This window comes from Musa acuminata, chromosome BXJ1-2, assembly GCF_036884655.1.
Source record: "Musa acuminata AAA Group cultivar baxijiao chromosome BXJ1-2, Cavendish_Baxijiao_AAA, whole genome shotgun sequence".
In the NCBI taxonomy this organism is placed as follows: Eukaryota; Viridiplantae; Streptophyta; class Magnoliopsida; order Zingiberales; family Musaceae; genus Musa; species Musa acuminata.
In genome coordinates, this window is record NC_088328.1 from 22,970,069 (window position 1) to 22,988,676 (window position 18,608).

Below are 18,608 nucleotides of genomic sequence, written 5' to 3' on the forward strand. Positions count from 1 at the left end.
AATTAGTAGCCATTCCTTTTTTGGGTAGGCATTGCCTCGTTGCGATGTCTTAACATGCTTGTGTAATGCCCCTAAGTAAGAATCAATGCATGATTTCACTTCATTACGGTGCAAGAATAAAGATGACACACACATATAGGCCCCATTTAGGATAGATAGCTCCTACGGGAATTCAAGAGTGTGACATCAATTATATAGGAAATAATTCTACCATATTTCACAACCGGTAATCATACTCAGAAATTTGATATCTTTATATATATATATATATATATATATAGAAAAGATGGTTGATGGTGAACTTATTCTCTCACCGAAACCATAGACTAAGAATACGTTATCCCTTTCTTCCCATGTCATGTTCCTTGGCCACAGAGGATAGTATCAACTTAGTTATAAGAAGCAGCAACCACAGTTCCGAAGGCTAAAGCACAGCATCAGAAATCCCAGAAACATGTCTTCGGGCCAAAAGAAGCTCTTTGGCAGGGAAAGACCTCTTCGTGATGTTTTAGGTGGAGGAAAAGGTAACTCTCTTTGCTGTTCATTTTAATTTTCTGACAAAACAGAGTTAATAGGAATCCAAATGGTGGCTGTGTAGTTGCTGGTATCGTCCTATGGAGAGACAAACGCTTGTCTGCAGCTATACTCGTTGCGGTCACTGTTGTGTGGCTGCTCTTCGAGGTCATGGAGTACAATCTCCTGCCACTTCTTTGCCACATCTCGATAGCAGCAATGCTTCTCGTCTTCATATGGTCCAATGGTGCAGCTCTGCTTGACCTGTAATCCCCTTTGATCTCATTCTTCGCGTTTCTTCATCTTCTTCTTCTTCTTCTTCTTTCTGCATGCATGGTGTTCTTGAGATTGATATGATACTAATGGAACCATGTCCTGATCGACAAGGAGAATTTAACACATCGACAGCAATACTTCAGAAGGAAGCTGCTCATAAGTTCCATATTTGCACAACTAAGTTTAATTCTTGTCTTGTATTGAATTTAGCAGCTCAAGTTGTTTAGTTTGGCAGTAAATTACGTGCAATTACTTTTGATTCCAGGACACCTCCGAAGATCCCTGAGCTCATCTTATCTGAGCAAGCCTTCAGGAAAGGGGCACTGCTCTTCCATTCCTATCTCAGTCACAGCCTCTCCATACTCCATGGTATTGCAGGTGGCAATGATCTCAGACTGTTCCTCTTGGTAAAAAGATCCTCTTTTCATTAGCCTACTAGTCTTTCTTTGGCTTTCTTGATGGCACCTCAAGTGCACAACCATGTTCTACAGACAATCATCTCTCTCTGGATCATCTCGGCGATAGGAAACTGCTGCAGCTCCATAAATCTCCTATTTTTCGGTGAGCATAACCACTGTCGTCACAGTTAAAGAGATGACCAAGTTTGATTGCGTCTCACCGAGAGGCATTGCCTTCACTTTCAGTTCTTCTTTGCGCGCTGACTCTGCCGGCTTTGTACGAGCGATATGAACGTGAAGTGGATCATGCAGCCGCCATGGGAATTGACGGCCTCCAGCAGCTGTTCAAGAAAGCCAATTCGAAGGTCCTCGAGAAAATTCCCAGAGGACCGGCCAAGGCAAACAAATCCAACTGAGATGCAGCAGGAACTGCTAAATTATATGTTAATAGGAGATTTAACATGCATGAAATTAAACTGCCAAGCCAGTGTGTAAGATAAAATAGCGTTCTAATAATAATGGAGTGTGTGTTGACATGTATGGTTCTTCCTAAAACAATGAACACTTGAGCACACGGATCTGCCGGTGATGGCTCTTCCTGCATCTGTTGGGGAGTAAGGATTATTTGGGGACGATGAGTTCGCTAGTTCTTGAGACGTGTGCATTCTTCCCTGAGGTTTCAGAAAAGATAAGCCGTAGTAGGAGGCGATCGGAATTCGTAGACAGCGTCGCATGCAAACGGGTGAATCTCAGTACACGAACAGTCCAAGGATGGTGGCTTCGTGTCACCTTTGCAGCCGCGAAGAACACTGCGACTCCCTCGGCCGAGTCCAGCGGTCGCCACCTCACCGGCCGCTCTTCATCTCCATTTCCAATCCCATGACGTTTCAGCGTGCTTTCTCGACACCTATCCACCGCATGCCACCGCCTACGACGTCCCACTTTCCCTCTCTCTCTTTCTACCTATCCGAGTTCGTCCGCCGCGCAGTGGAAGGCATGCGGCAGAGCACCATGAACCGTAGCCCACCGTTTAGGAGCCACGCCGGCGCCGGCGGAGACGACGACACCATGGCCGTCCGCCGGCCCCCGAGCGTTATTGCAGCTTCGGAGATGGACTTCTTCTCGGAGTTCTTCGGCCCGCTCTCTCCGGCGAGCGGGGCTCACTGTGCACCTCACCCTGTTCTCGCTGCCAGAGTCAACGTCGGCGTCGGGGTCAGCGACGCTGCCGACAGCTCGGAGGACGTCGAGAAGGAGAGTTCCAGCGGCATGAAGAGCATCCCTGCCGTCGCAAACGACACTCCCGGCTGTCCCAGCGAAGTAATAGAGCAGCTCTTGGATTTGTCTTCTTGCGAGATGTCTGTTCTGTGATCGCTGTTGCCATTTCTCTTCTTTGAAGCAGGAGGTGGATGCGAGGAGCAAGCCGCCGCGGAAACGGAAACGAAACCGCACGTCGGAGATGCATAATCTCACCGAGAGAGTAAGCAAGGAGCTGCATTCGTTCCTGTTTCTTCTTCTTCTTCTCCCTGGGTTGGAAGTGGCACCCTCTTATTTACTTCCGTCTCTTGTCTCTCTTGGAGCAGAGGAGGAGAGAGAGGATAAAGGAGAAGCTGAAGGCACTGCAAGAACTCATACCCAATTCACATAAAGTAAGTCTTCTACATGACACACACCGCCTGTTTTCATCTGTTTGCATGAAGGACAGGTTGAAGGCTCTTCAACAACTCATGTCTCAGTGACTATTTCAGCTTTTCTTAGGTTGTGCAGTGCAATGTGTCGACCATGAAATCAATTTCTAACATTTTATTCAGATGCAAATTGACTATATGTTCACCGACAATGTTTTCTTTGTACTGCAGCTGCATAGAGCATCTCTGCTAGAAGAGGCCATTGGGTACATCAAATCCCTGCAACAGCAACTACAAGTAAGAAAAGCATGCCGCACATCCATGATTCTTTGGTCTTGCAATCACCCTCTCTTCTTTTTGGTCACTCCAGATCATGTCAGGGGGTGGCATATATCCTGCTCCATTTGTGTCTCCTCCTGCAATGCCCTGCCCGAGAATGCCTCATTTCTCTCCCTTCCCCGCCTCCGGACTCAACCTCGGCATGAACATGGGCATCGGGATGGGAGTACCCGGCATGGCTTCTTCCACAGGCTTGTCTCCGCCTTCCTCTTCGTTTCCAGCAACCAGCTTGGTGCCAATGGCCGCAGTCAGCCCCATCTCACATTTCCAATCACCAATGGCGATGCATTACTGGCCGTACAACGCATCACAGGAGCTTCCAACTTTGGCACCATCAACCGCTGTTTGTAGCCAGGCTTTGCAGGCTGAACTCTTCCACTCCATTAACCAATCTGAGCCAAGCAGTGCGGCGGTCAACGGAGCTACGCAGGCAATGGCTCCTGTCTCCCTCTCTTGAGTTGTTTGACGTCCGAGTAATTTGCAGCAGCTAAAAGTTCATTGTTTCTATATCTCAGCGGTCGAACTTTTCTGGATCATGCTCGAGTACATCTTGACATGTTGACTTGATATCAATTTGCTTCGGGAAACGATGGCTTTTGCAGTGCAACTCCCAAGGAGGTTCGTAATAGTTTAAATCACTACTGCTCACTACTGCATGCATCTTATGATGTGATGATATATACATCTGTTGGTAGCAGGCAATGTCAACAGCCATGGACTTCACCTCCAGCAAAGCTCTCGCCATGTAGAGTAACACCCGACCTGTGCTTGCTCTGTTGCAGCAGAGACGACCTTTTTCACGTATATAACGAGACAACATCACCATTAGTAATGTGGTAATGTGGTGGATACCTCCTCCTCTTACGTACTTATCAGCATTACATCCCAAGAAACAGGATTGCAAGAGAATAAACGATCTTTTGCTCTATATATAGACACATTTACCACATCATCCTCGACCACTGTCGTCGAACACCTGTGGATGGAAGTGGTGAGTGCAATCATCGTCAGCATACAGCGACCTGAAGTTACACAATCGCATTCATTATAACTCTCTGGCACTCCTTCCTTTGTCTCTCTCCCTCGGGGAAAAGATCACCGACTTCTTTCCCCAGCGGCATATAACACCACCAACTTCGTCACTCTCGAGAAGAACCGTCATAGGTGAAGAAATTGAGACTCCCCAGATCATACAACTATAGTGCATCACGTCTTACTCTTACTTTTTGTGTCGCATGCCTAGTTCTGCTGATTTCAATTTAAGCATTAATGGAACTCATCATGAACGCTTGCAACTTAAGCTTTTAGATAGAATGATAGTACTTATCATGAACAAAAACCACAATAGCTTGAAGCACCTTGCCACAATAATAGATTAATCTAATTCGAGCGAGTTGGGGTCGGTTGATGCTTCATGTGATCCAATTGCTTTGGACACTCTTTCTTGTTTAGTCTTACTGTGAGCTATCTTTCAAGAGAGTCTGAGTGGATTTTAGTACTCTTGTCTGAGGCTCTGACCATTACTTTGATTGAGATGGAGGAAAAGGCATGAAATCCACTTGGGTTCCACCGTATCAAATCCAGCCTCGATTTGCCTTCCATGGTCCACCAAGTGCAGGGTGAAAAATGAAACAAAGAGATCAGACAAACACAAGGAGAAAAACCAGAGCAGAGCAGTGCAGTGAGGGAGGTGATGGGAGACATCTCTGCTACAGAGACATTTATGGCCTCGTCTCCACCTCCCATTGACCCACCCATTTTGAGATGCACTCTATGTCATGTCCAACCCCACGAGTCACCGTTCAATCTCCTCTTCTCGGGATCAGCTGAGGAGGAAGAAGACTGGGAGAGCTACTGGACAAAGTGGCTCAGTCTGGTGACATTGGACCTGCTGTTTGTTTAGCTTATCAGCTCCCTTTCTCTTTCTCACACTCCACTTTTTTTTTCGTTTAAGGTGTGTGCGTGAGAGAGAGAGAGAGAGGTACATGGAATTAGGCAAATACAAAGTATGTCCATTTCATTATAAATGAAATTATCATGCTGATCTACCTTAAGCATCAAAAAATCTACTCCATTCTATTATTGATGTATCATTTCTATCTATTCACTCTAATCTACTGAATCGATCGACTGACATTTATGTAACTCTTACTATCAGGCAAAATTGAGGTATTAAACTACCAAAAGAAATTGCAGGAGGTCAGGTTCTGTACATAATGGATAGCTTTCTCAGTCATCAGCCTCCACAAGGAAGTGAGAGGAGCCCCACCCACCAAGCTGTGCTGCAGAGATGAGGAGCAGGGACTCTCCACCCATGACACGGATGAACAAAGTTGGCCGTGGAGCTTCTCAACAACAACTGGTGGCGTGTCTCTGTCACTCTGTGGGTGGTGGACTTCATGGGATGGAACATGGGATTCACTGTAGTAAGGAAAAGGAGGATAGCTTTGACCCCAATGCTTCTCACTCGAACCTAAGCACTTACGCATCTCACAACTGACGCATCTTTGATGTTCATCTCATTCTTAGGAGTAGATGAGATCAGATAGGTTTGCGTAAAGCTAAAAACAGGGGTATACTGCCCGAGATGTGATATTAGATTCGATCGAATTTATAGATTTTTCACTCACATTAATTTTGGTATTAAAATTGATTTCATTGTGTATTAGGGTACTTCATTTATACAACCATCTCGATAACAAAGGTTGTCATCTTAGCCGATGAAATTATATCATCTCAATAGATAATTGAGTCATCTCCATAATGATTAAGTCATACCGTTACGCAATCTCGACGAGTAGTTGAGCTACACGTCGATGGACTATTAACATAATTATGTCATTTCAACACATAATTGAGCCATCTCATTAGCATATAGTTGCATCATCTTTGTAACTACCTTAAACACTCAAGTCACTAACAATCATGAGATCTTAAGTATAAATAATCTCTCTTATTTTTCTTAAATCTCTGCAACTATAATAGATTATTATTATTATTATTATTATTATTATTATTATTTAAATACTTTGAATCATACAACTTAAATTCATCAAATTAATGAGTTAGTTGTCTTGTCATATTAACAAATGAATTATAATTCCTACAAAAAATGATAATAATTAATATTACTGTAAATGATTCCCCTCACACCCATTTTTCTTTTACAACATAACTCATATTAATATCAATCTCAATCTCCATTATTAATTCAAATTAAAATTTTATTAAACTATAAATAGTTAACAAAATTCAGCATACAGCATACATAATTTTTTTTAATTTATTGAATCCATATTTAACCGATTTGGTTTCAAAGTAAATCAATCTAAATTAAATCAAAACTCTGAACTGACCTAAACCTATATATTATAAATTTATAAAAGAATACATTCTTATTGACGTCATATTAACTAAAATTTTAAGCAATAGTCAAATGACAAACAATTGGCATAAATTAGAATATATATATATATATATATATATATATATATATATATATATATATATATATATATATTCTTAGGTTCTATGTTGATATTCATATATGAGTTAAATTTAAAATTAGAGCAATAAAGATGAAAAATATAGGAATGTAGGTAGGTATAAGGTATATGGATATATAAAAAATATGCATTAAATCTTGACGTTACAACACATTAATACACAATTTGACATGCGAATACGTGGGAATATAAAGCAGCAGACAACCACCGCCATCTTTCACTCCTCCCAAGTCCCGCGATCCCCACGCATCATTCGATGGACACAGTGGCTGCCGCCGGCGCCGGCACTGGCGGCCTCCGTTTTGTAGACTCCGTCGACTCATCCCCCCGCTCCCGTGGCGGCGATTCCTTGGACGAGGCACCCTTTTCCTCCTCCGATGCCACCGCCGGCGGGCGCCTCCGCCTCATGTGCAGCTACGGCGGCCGCATCGTCCCCCGGCCCACCGACAAGTCTCTCTGCTACCTTGGCGGCGAGACGCGCATCGTCGTCGTCGACCGCCACTCCTCCCTCGCCGACCTGTCCACCATGTTCTCCCGCAACCTCCATGGCGGCCGTGCCTTCTCCCTCAAGTACCAGCTCCCCAACGAGGACCTCGACTCGCTCATTTCCGTCGCCACCGACGAGGACCTCGACAACATGGTCGAAGAGTACGACCGCATCCTTGCATCATCCGCCGCCGGCACCGGCGGCTCCACCCGCTCCTCTCGCCTCCGCCTCTTCCTGTTCCCCTCTAAGACTGAGACGTCTCCAACGTCCTCGATCGGGTCGCTCCTGGATGACTCCAAGTCAGAGACTTGGTTCGTGGACGCGCTCAATAGCGCCATGAACGGGATGGGGATCAACGGCCTCGCCCACGGCCTCTCCTCCGACTCCGCCTCGGTCAACTGCCTCCTCGGCCTCGAGGATGACGCCTCCGTCTACTCCGTAGGCGGCGGCGCCGCAATCGCCGCCTCAGGACGCGGAGGAGACCCCTCGGAGCGGCCTGAGCAGCTCGTCCTCTCTCTCCTGGACTCGTCCGGCAAGCACGCTCGCCACGGTCAGGACGTTCAGTCCGTCCCGGACTCACCGATGCTCGACACGGCTTCCTCCTTCGGATCGGCCTCCTCCGCGCCTTCCCTGTCCAATCTCCCGCCCATCCTCGTCCGACCCGATGACCGCCCACCCGATCTCGGTATCACCGGCCTCGAGGGCCACTTCGCCCAGATGAACCTCTCCGCCGCAGCCGCTGCTGCAGGCGGACAGAGGCTGGACAATGAATTCAAGGAATCATCGTACAGTCCCCAACTCCAACTCCAACCCCCTCCACCGATATCCCTTTTGGCTTCCTCAGCGTCCACCTCGACCATCTCCCCCACCGAAAACCCCAGCAGAGCATTCTCCTCCGATGACGAGAAGTCCGACCATGGCAGCATCCAGAAGCCGCTCCCGCCGCCGCAGTCTTCGAAACCAAACAAGGTCGAATCCCCAATCTCCGACTCAGGATCAAGGTGCTGCTCCTTTTCCCGACTTCTCTAAATAAAAGTTGCAATTTTGGAATGCTTTTCACCAAAAAAAAAATTGCACTTTGATCTCTTCATCTAGAACAACATACTCAAATGCCACCCTCGATCCAAAGCGGGAACTCGCGGCGGTCTCTTCGATTCCGAACCACCACGTTGTGACTTCAGCCACAGATGCTGCGGGCTACCAATTGGCTTCAACTCAGCTGGAGCAATTCCAACAGCAACAGTTCTATCCCCAGCTTCATCATCATCATCATCAGCAGCAGCAGCATCAGTACATTCCGGCGAATTCCCATTACATCCACCACCCTGCAACCGGCGTAGTGATCCCCGTCCCCTCTTACTTCCCTATTGCTGCCCACACAATTCAGCAATCTCCGCAAGTTCACCCCTACGATCCCCATCTTCCCCTGTACTACTATCCCGTTCATCAGACTCCGCCGATCAATTTGGCAGATGCCAATTCGATACCTTCGGGGGCAAAACCCCCCATGCCGGTACCTCAAGTCCTCCCCAAGGCTGACCAAATTCCCACCTATGCCGGAATGGGGTATCATGTCGTGCAGCACCACCAAATTGCTCACTCCCCTGCATCGATGTCTAACTACGGCTATCAATTTGCTGCTGATCATTCCCAGCCTCAGATGTACTACTCACAGGCTACTCCACCGCCGGCATTGGCTCCAGCTGATGCCAAGGCAACCAGAGCATCATGATCCCGGTTGGTAATCCCCGGCAAAGCATCGAAGGAAGAAGGAATAGATTCTGCAGGAGGTGAGTGGAATTTTAGTAAGCTTATATATTCTTACTCTACTGTTAATATGAGCTATCTCATCAGTAGTATTGTCCTGTGTTTCTACATGTCTCTGTGTCCCTGTTCTTGTGTCATCTTGTCACTGGACTCAGGGTTTCATCCACGAGTCCTTGGTGCAAATAATCTTTGCTCTTGGAGCAGATTACTTTCATGTTAATTCTGGACTTGTCATCTATCAATAAATTATACAGTAGTTCTCTATTAATTTGCAGAGTTATACTGCAGAACAATACTGATAAGGCTTGCTACTGTTCTTGAATTCTCTTTCTCTTGTGGAGTATGTGTCTGAGCTACGACCTCTGGGTTCTCACAATCTGCATTAAAGAAGCTCTGGTGGCTCATGAAGTCCCGAGATACCCTTCTTACTTTTGGAATGAGAAAGCCCCCATACCTGTTTGTCTGTTTCTATCATTTGACTTGGAGATGACAGTGATGCATATTTTGGTGGAAGGATGTCATTCATTCTTTGTGGAACAAGCAATCAGTCTACCAGGAGCTGAGGGGTGTGGGTGTGGCAAACTGGCAATCCAACCTGGATTGCAGTGACTGCTGCTCACATCCCAGGTGAGTTCTGATGTTTGGCACAACCAAAGAGCTGGTTGGCATTCAATCACATTAAGTATCAGATTACCATTTAGTTCCACACCAATTCATAGACTAGAATATGTCTACTATCATCAACTTCATGATAAATAGCATTAGAACTGACCTAAACAGATAAGAGACTCACCTGTAGACGACTGAATTGTGACATTAAGCATAGAAAACATTTGATTTATTTAATATGAACTTGCTATAGGTAAACATTTTCATATGGTGGAGCTGGAATTTAGGCAATTATTCTAGACTCTGGTGATTGGCTTTGGATGCCCTTCAACAACAGTGGAGAAGAAGATGCTGGAAGTATTTTTCTGGTCAAAGGTGAAGCCTTTTAGTGGCTCAAACACTGACATAGACCTTATGCTGCATTGAACTGAGCAGTCCTATCCACCTATGCCCCTCTTATTGCAGAAAATTTTAGTTGCTCCATGGTGGAAACAACAAGGCATTGGACCACAGAAACCATATCCTTCTCTTGACCTTCTCCCCTTCTCCTCCTCGAGGATTACTGATCAACTCTTCAGCGAATTCAAGTCGGTCATATAATGTTTCTGCAACCTCGAGCCTCGACGGATCCAATAATTGAAGTAGAGTCAAGAAAGGAGAAGAGTGCACGCAAAAGGAACTGCATGTTGAAAAGAGAAGCTTAGAAGACTGCTCGAGAAACATTTGTTTCCCTATTAATCTCTCTCCCAGGCTCTCTCTCTCTCTCTCTCTCTCTCTCTTCTTGAGCCTCTGAATATGGATTGGGGATGTAGACCACACGGATAAATGAAGCACGAGCTACACCATTTGATTGAGAACAATTCTACATACTTGAAGCAGCTCCCTTGGTGCTTCATGATGACAAGCAAATCAACTTCTACTGTTTCTACTTTTCCAGTATCTTTTTGCATATTATTTCCCCACTCAGAATTCAGTTTTTGTTACTGATTAAACTTGTTCTTCATGGTATTGAAATGTTAAAATTCATGCTTGTGAATGGGAAGGTATCATAGGAAATAGAAACCAAATTGAGGTGCCATGCCATTCTTGTGGGAAAAGATGTACCTAGAATTCTCTTGGGTCTGTACAAGGCCATGTGTTGAGTTGATATGAGCTGAAGTGAAAAGCTCATCTTGCCCATCCTTTTCTCTTTTAGTTTACCACTCCATCTCTCTCTCTCTCCCAACAGTTCATCCTCTTGCCATATCAGCCACATGCTACTAAAAGAGCAAGAACATTTGTCATTATTGCATCTCCAGTTTGGAGACACTTCCTGCATATTCCATCCTTGCTTCCACTATGTTCTTTCACTTTGCTTTCGATCATAGCAGCCATATGAACTCCATATGTCCAAAATATTCTATTTCAAGGATTATTCAGATCCTTGTACTTCATGCCTCAAATTTAAAGATATTTTGAAAAAAATATATATCTCAGTGCACTCTAAATTCTTATGTTCAGTCATTACTGAAGGAATGACTCCACTTTCAGCATTATCAGATATTTAACTGTCTATCTCATCAGAACATGCTTCACCTTTCTCTTGAATTTGCCACAGTTTCATGCCCTGGCCTATCTCCTTTCTTCGAGTGAAATCATTGTTTGCCTTTTGTTCTTCATCCCATTTACAATAGGATGAAGTCTAAACATTAATTTATTGTACAGGCAATTCTCTTGACATGCCTATCCATGGCTACATGCAAAAGCATCTCAGAGTATAAGCAAACATTTACATCAGTCATTTATTGATGTTTGCTTAGTGAATAGACGTGAAGGTTAATGCACGCCATACTTGCTGTCATTTGATCTTGAGACGGACAATGGAGCTGAGCAACAAAAGCACCTCTAAACTGCCAAGCTTTGGCTTTTAATGCGAGCTCACTTTCCTGCCATGGTGGGTCTTCGGTGGGGATAAGCATGGAGGTGGGGCGTTGGAGCTCACGGCCATCTTTGATGACTCCAAAACCAGCCCGGAAAGGCAGAGATCGTTCATGGCTTCGGCAACTTGTCCCAAACCAGGTTCAGCTTTCGAGATGGAGAAGCAAATCAGCATGGTGCTTCGCCACAAGAAATCATTTCCCGAAGCTCTCGGACATCTCGACGCCGACGGCTATGTGACGGCCTGCGGGATGAGGTCGTCGTGGTACGTTCGCTTTCAAGGCATGTCGGCGACCACGGCCTTCGGGCGAGTTGCGACTTCGTTTTCGGACTTCGACAGGGGCTCGAAGTCGGTGACAGACGCGCGCGGCCTCGGCATAGCCACCGAAGCTTCTCTGTGTTACCATCCCTTGTAATGCCCATAAAGCATTCGGGCTTGAACACTAGGCTCGGCAAGGGCTCCCATTGGGCTTAGAATTGGGCTTTCTCGGCCCACCAAAGCGGCACGTAAGAGGCTTTCCTCGCCCATTATTCTTCGTCAGAGACGGACGCAGAGAGAGGACGGGCGGCAGCGACGTCGCAATGGCTGCGGTGACGGAGGAGGATCTGCTGCTTAGGAGCTTCATGGCCGAGGTTAGCGGGGTCGAGAGGGACAACGAGGTGGCCAGGTAACCCACCGATTCCTTCCCGCCGTTCCCTCGCTTCTTTGGCTCCCGCAGTTATACCAACTAGGTTTTGCGTAGTCCTTTTCTACGGGCTTTGGGGGTTACGCGAAATCGTGAATTAGGCGGCGATGAGGGATCTTGTTAACGGGAGGGGAACGGCATGTCTTGCCCTACGCAATTTGATGGAGGATTTGAGAACATCGTCGATTCTTTGGATCTGACCTTGTTATCCGGTCTCATGAATTAATTTTCAGTGTATTTAATAGTTGAATTCGAAGCACCAGCTGGTTTGGCAGGGAATAGGTTATCGCCCGTCCTCTTGTATGCCCTGAAGCAGCAGAGAGGTTGATTTCGCCTCTCAGGGGAGTTTGTAGCAGCATACATCTGAAAAGCACGAAATGTATAGTGTCCCCAGAAGACAATGTGTATTATTGGATTTTCTTCCCTTTTCCAATAAACCCTAGATGAAAGCAAGAAAAAAATGATCTTCCCTTTTCAATATATGTAGATAGAACGAAAAAAGTACCAGCTAAATGAAAAAAACCCGCCTTTGATGCTATATAAATTAGTATTATCGATTAATCTCATTAAATCGTCCAATTTATCCTTGTACCTTTCACCTTCATACCCTCCCCCTGCACCACCAATATCACTGCTACCTGTCTCCACCTACATGACCTCCTGCTAATCTTTTCCACTGCCACCGTCGCCTCTTGCCACTACCATCCTTGTCTCTGTTATTGCTGCCAGCAGACGGTCACCAACTTCTTCACCACCAACACCCCTACCCTTTGTCCTCTGCTAGTCTCGGTACCCTGCAGCCACAACTCTCTCATCTAACTCAGCAGCCCCATATTCCCATTACCTCCATGTTCTCCTCTACCACATGGTGGCTTTGGATTATTGATATCAGATGACATGAATATCCCAATAGAACTTGTTGGGAAAAGGATATAATACAGCAATGATATGTCAAAAAATATTTTAATATATTATATTATGTACATGACAAAGCTTGACATCTAGAGTTTGGATGGTTTTGGAGCTTAAGTTAATTTTTGATGAACTTTTCATTAACTGACATTTCGTTCTTCCATTTAGTCCTTTAATCAGTAACAAGTGTATCTCAATTCAGGATACTTTCATGCTTCAAGTTGAATCCGTTTGAGCATCTGAACTTATCCTTTGATTCATCAGTTGATGATGTGAAGAAGCAATATAGAAAGGTAGAGTTACTTTCTTATTTTTAACTATGAATAGATTTGAAATTGTGAATCGGAAATGCCTGATATTGGTGATATTTTGTAGTTGTCCTTGCTGGTTCACCCGGACAAATGCAAGCATCCACAAGCAAAGGAGGCTTTTGCAGGTATTGTGACATAAACAGGTTTGTCTGTCTCTTTGTTCAGCTATCACTGGGCGGTGAAATACATCTGAATGTAGATCTCTCTTGCATAGTCATAACATCTAATTACTTAGTATTTTTCTTACTTTTGTTGAAGACAAATGGGATAATAGCATTAGAAGGAAAGGATGTACTTCCCTTGTAAAACATGTTGTGAATGTACCAGTACTATAAGATCTAAGACTCTAAAAGATAAAAGAGTTAATATTCGGAAAATCTTTAGTCACTCTTATGATGTAGTGATAGAATTTTGCTAAAGAATAATTCTGGTATTTGAGACATGAGTATATATTTTCAACAAAGTTTTAAAGAAATTTGTTGTACACATGGGGGTTTCACTTATATTACCTTGTCTCTAAAAGCTAATTGTCTCTTGACGAACAATTGGCATAATACTTTTGAACATGTATGATGTACAACTATATAAATCTGAGGACTGGTTGAGAAGTTGTGCTATCTAGTTCACTTAATGGGTTTGGTTGGATTTAGATTAGGCTTTGTTTAACTTTAAAACGCACGTATTCTGGTGTTCTATCAGTACTTAAAATGACAAAATTGAACCCTCATCTTGTATTGTTTATCTTGCCCTTTTTTCTGGTTGCTGTATTAGAAATGTAATTGGTCTTGAAAATACAGTATGCCTTCAGTTAAAATTTGGTCCCATTCTGATCTAGCAATGCCATTCTGAACAAAAGAACTCATTGGCCCTTGTTATGTTCCACTATGCTATTAACTTTGAAGGTTACTGATGAATGATATTATTATTGTTACAGCATTAGCAAAAGCACAGCAGTTACTCCTTGATCTACAGGAAAGGGAATATATTCTCAGTCAAGTTAATGCTGCCAAAGGTGGGCATTCTTACGTACTAGTTCCTTATCTTAGATATTTAAGTTATTGATTCCTTTCAAACATTAAATTTATTGAACATAAGCTTCTGGCAATTTCAACGAAAAATTTCACCTAGAATTCCTCATACGTGATAATATTGCTTAATCACAATTGAACTCAATGCCATCAAATTAAGTTGCAGTGCTTATCATAAACTTGCCTTTATGCTTTACATTTTTGTGGATCTCTGCTTTGGTTGGTACAATGTACCAAAATCAACATGAAGATAGCCTTTTCTGCACTGGAGTTCTTCTTTCTGTATTAGTTGACATATTGTACTAGAATTATTTGTTAAATCCATGCAATATACACACTGCTTGTTACAGTTACATTATGAGTTTGTTTGCTTAAAATATTTTATTTCTTGTGATGGTTTGATATGAAAAGAGAAGATCCACTGATGGTGCTTTATGTTGCAGAAGAGCTTAGGTTAAAGAGGAAGAAAGAGTTGAAGAAAGACAATGCCTCTAAATTAAAAGCAATGGTAGATGAGGTATGCTGAGTTGTTTCATTAAACAAGCTGCATGTCCTTTTTACTAGTGATTTTTTTCTTAAGAAGGTTATGTGAACTATTACTCTGTTGACAATGAATCTGATCTTTATTCTTGCAAAATTTGCTTTGCCAGGTGGACTAGATAATTATCGTAAGTGTAAAAGAGAACAAATATCTAGTCACAGATATATCTATATCTATGATACAGCTGATTGACAGTTAGAATTGTACAAATCAAGTATCATACTTGTTTTACTAATGCTTGTATGCAACCAGCAAATTATCTAGAATTGTTAGGTGATGCATGTATAAAAATGGAAAGTATCATCTGATGTGTGCCTAGCTAATTGTCCTTTGCAAGATGTAGATAGATGATATTTTATTGGATGTATATTAACATCTTACAGTTGGTTTTCTTGCATCTTTAGTATCTCAGTGCACCTTGTGTGGTGTGACTTTGAGAGCAAAGAAAGATGAGTGCCTAGATATATGTTAGTTGGTATCTCCAACTATAGGTAATATGCTCGAGTGCCTAGAGACTCGAGCGTTTTGGAACTTGGGCTTTTAACGCCTAGTGCCTTTGACAACACTAGTCTAGGAACACATGCTTAAGATAAATGCATGTGCATCTAAGGTTACAAAATAACAAAGCAGGAAAGATACAAATTAGATGGCAACTCCTCATAATTGTTGACTTATGAAATCTCAATCTTTGCAGGGTCAAAGAAGTTGAATTTTCACTGAGTTGCAAATGTGACAAACCCATGAGATAGGAGGCCATATCCAAACATGTGGAGTGTGCTATCACACTATAACAAAAGCACACGACTCATCATTTAAAAAATGTAAATAAGCAACAAATATATGTTAGTTGGTATCTCCACCTCGAGTCTCTAGGCACTCGAGCATATTACCAAGACATAGAATTACATACATTTAACCACTAAAGTAAAGGTATTACCTATAGTTTTCATGCCTCAAACTTAACCATTCAGATCGATAATCAAGAGCGAGGTTGTATTGGCATAGTGCAAAGGCGATAGAGAGGAGCAGCTGGGTCTAAATGTGTTGAAATCGAACGCTGTCGATTTGGGCCTAAACGTGTGGCTTGGTTGAATCGAATCAATTTGGGTTCAATTCAAGCCTAATCAAGGTCGATTTGGGCCAGGCAACCACCTCGGCCCAGGCACATGCCTAAGCTGTGCCCAAATGGAATCGCTCACCGAAGAATTTTGACCGGATAGATATGCATTTCTGAAATAAATGCATAGGATATATTCCGGTATGTAGTTAAACCATGTTTTTTTTTTTTTTAACGTGTGCCCAAGTGCACTTCAATATGGTTTTGCAAGTTGATCAAATAGTTAAATTATCAGGTAAATAACAGCTCAGGAAACTTTGATTTGCATCAACAGGGAAAATTTGAGCAGCAGTACGAGCAATCAGAAGAATTCAAGCAGCAGTTAAAAATTAGAGTGCGTGAAATTTTAACTGAACAGGAGTGGCGTCGGAGGAAAATGCAAATGCGGGTTTGATATACAACCTAATATTTACAGTATTTTGTTCTTGTTCATTGTATACCATTACTACTTACAAAGGAATTGTTGAACACCTGGAATATGTATTCATGAATAACTAGATATCAGAAGAGGAAGGAAGATTAAAGAAGGAAGAAGAAGAAACGAAAGAGATGTGGAAAAGAAAGCGTGAGCATGAGGAACAGTGGGAGGAAACAAGAGATCAACGGGTATGTTTTCTCTCTTTTTCTATTTTTATCAAGATTTTTTTTTTCTTTATGACAATTACTAATCTTATCCCAGTGGCAATAATACTTGGAAACACAAAACATTTTGATGCTGAGATAAATCACTTGTCATAGTTGCAGGAATTACGATATATTGCCAAATTCATCATATGTTAAAGCTCAGATACGATTTTTTTTTTTTTTTCATCAGTATGGGTTGATGGTTTAACCTGAGCTAACTTGAATAAGTTGTTTCCAGGTATTGCCACTTATTTGTGTGTTTCCCATTTCCTATGTATGGTCATCATAATTTAAGAAATGAGCTTAAATATAGTAATATACATGATGGTATCGAAGGAAGGTCATAGATGGTAATGAAACAATTGGTAAAAAAGAAAAGATTGTCTAGGTATTCATAATATTTATCGATAACAGAAGACACTGCATAGTCGCATATATATAGGCAAATGTGAAGTTCAGGTGGATAGAAGAATGAAGCTCGTTGCCTTCATTCCTGATGTCAGTTCTTATTAGGTATATTTGACTCACTGTTTTAAGTTGAAAATGCCTTTAATAAATGAAAATAATCCAAATTTGTGGAAGCAAGTTTTAGATCAATCCAGTAATTTTTTGAAATTTGAGGGGCTCTGTTGGATGTGAAAGAGCTTAAATGCATAAAAGTAGTTGCTCCAGGCATTTGTTTTATGGTAGTGAGAATATTCATAATCATAAATGAGTCTTTTCTGCTTCATCAAATAAATCATGTGAACACCTCATGATTTATTATGAAATGAGTCTTTTCATAATCTTTATTCGGTCTTGACCCTAAAAAATGTGTTATCTAGTTTTATAGCATTCCTTTGGTGAGGTTGATTTTTTGTCACACCTCCTCTGGTCATTCATTCACTACTGATGAAATTAGCAAGGATCATGGTTATGTACCAACTATCAAAATTTTGACATAGATATGGTTTGGAGCAATTAATGCTGTAATAGCCATCGAAAGATCATGATCTAATGAATACTCATCATCCTTGCATCCACCGAATTCACGGTCTACTGTTGCTGCAACTAAATTTACTAAATCTATCACTTATAACTTTACCATACTTCGGTAAACATTGATTTTGTTCTTTTGTTTACCTATCCATTGGTTTATCATAGACGAAAGAAGCCATAATATTTAGGTACTTGTGGTTCAACCTTGGTCTTAGTTGGTCTTTTGGGTGACGAGTGGAAACTTGTGGATCATCTTAAGCATAATTTTCTCGCATGTCGCAGGTTTCCAGCTGGAGAGATTTCATGAAGACCGGAAAGAAGGTGAGAAATAATGGTGCCTGTGATGGTACAATAAATAGCATGGAGTTTCTGAACTGATGCTATTATTGTTCTCTGTAGGGCAAAAAAGGTGAGATACGGCCACCAAAGCTCAAAACAGAAGATCCAAATAAGTCCTACGTTCAAAGGCCTGTGAAGAGAGGGTGAAACCAAATTACTCGTCGGAAACCGGAGACTTGATTTAGCATATCTTCAAGACGAGCAATTGTGTTTATTGTGGCGAGTCTGCCGGTTGCGATGGTGAAAAATATATTAGTACAACTCTGGTCATTAGGTTTTATCAACATTTACGGGAGTTATCACCTGTTTAAAGTTCTTCCTGTCGTGAATTCTGTGTTGGTGATATGATGATCCAAGATTTTTAGGGAAGAGATTGAAAATGCCACAAACCAAGCCAATAATATGTTGATACAACCCGAAACCGATGGATCGTCCTTGTGTCGGGCACTCCAGTCTAACTCAGTATAATAAAAAAAAAGAAATAATAATACGCTAAAACAGTGATTAAAGCTCGATGTTGTTTATCTATCTCTCGTACACTTGGCTTCTCTTTTTTCTTTTTTCGTCTCCTTTGCTTTCTCTATGTGATCTCCTTTCTTCTTCTTTCTCCTTGATAGCTTCTCTTCTTTCTTTTT

At 42.5% G+C, this 18,608-nt stretch overlaps 4 protein-coding genes across 4 annotated transcripts; all 4 read left to right on the forward strand.

Annotated features, from left to right (window-relative positions):
* Nucleotides 1-438: 438 nt before the first annotated feature.
* On the forward strand, nucleotides 439-1,727 carry LOC103976122 (reticulon-like protein B9). The gene is made up of 5 exons (XM_009391315.3): nucleotides 439-524; nucleotides 599-779; nucleotides 1,055-1,196; nucleotides 1,281-1,350; nucleotides 1,434-1,727. The coding sequence occupies exons 1-5, from the start codon at nucleotides 455-457 to the stop codon at nucleotides 1,601-1,603; spliced, it is 633 nt and encodes a 210-aa protein (XP_009389590.3). The 5' UTR covers nucleotides 439-454; the 3' UTR covers nucleotides 1,604-1,727.
* A 456-nt stretch (nucleotides 1,728-2,183) lies between these two features.
* Nucleotides 2,184-3,608, forward strand: LOC135611591 (transcription factor PHYTOCHROME INTERACTING FACTOR-LIKE 15-like). The gene is made up of 5 exons (XM_065107232.1): nucleotides 2,184-2,504; nucleotides 2,587-2,664; nucleotides 2,768-2,833; nucleotides 3,044-3,109; nucleotides 3,183-3,608. Exons 1-5 carry the CDS (start codon nucleotides 2,184-2,186, stop codon nucleotides 3,606-3,608), a joined length of 957 nt encoding a protein of 318 aa, XP_064963304.1.
* Nucleotides 3,609-6,867: 3,259 nt separating this feature from the next.
* On the forward strand, nucleotides 6,868-9,179 carry LOC103976121 (uncharacterized). Its single transcript, XM_009391314.3, has 2 exons — nucleotides 6,868-8,145; nucleotides 8,240-9,179. Exons 1-2 carry the CDS (start codon nucleotides 6,914-6,916, stop codon nucleotides 8,874-8,876), a joined length of 1,869 nt encoding a protein of 622 aa, XP_009389589.2. The 5' UTR covers nucleotides 6,868-6,913; the 3' UTR covers nucleotides 8,877-9,179.
* A 2,773-nt stretch (nucleotides 9,180-11,952) lies between these two features.
* LOC135599133 (J domain-containing protein spf31-like) lies at nucleotides 11,953-18,342 on the forward strand. The gene is made up of 9 exons (XM_065093898.1): nucleotides 11,953-12,105; nucleotides 13,238-13,328; nucleotides 13,411-13,471; nucleotides 14,281-14,358; nucleotides 14,818-14,891; nucleotides 16,307-16,420; nucleotides 16,531-16,638; nucleotides 17,917-17,955; nucleotides 18,034-18,342. The coding sequence occupies exons 1-9, from the start codon at nucleotides 12,020-12,022 to the stop codon at nucleotides 18,118-18,120; spliced, it is 738 nt and encodes a 245-aa protein (XP_064949970.1). The 5' UTR covers nucleotides 11,953-12,019; the 3' UTR covers nucleotides 18,121-18,342.
* The last annotated feature ends 266 nt before the right edge of the window (nucleotides 18,343-18,608 follow it).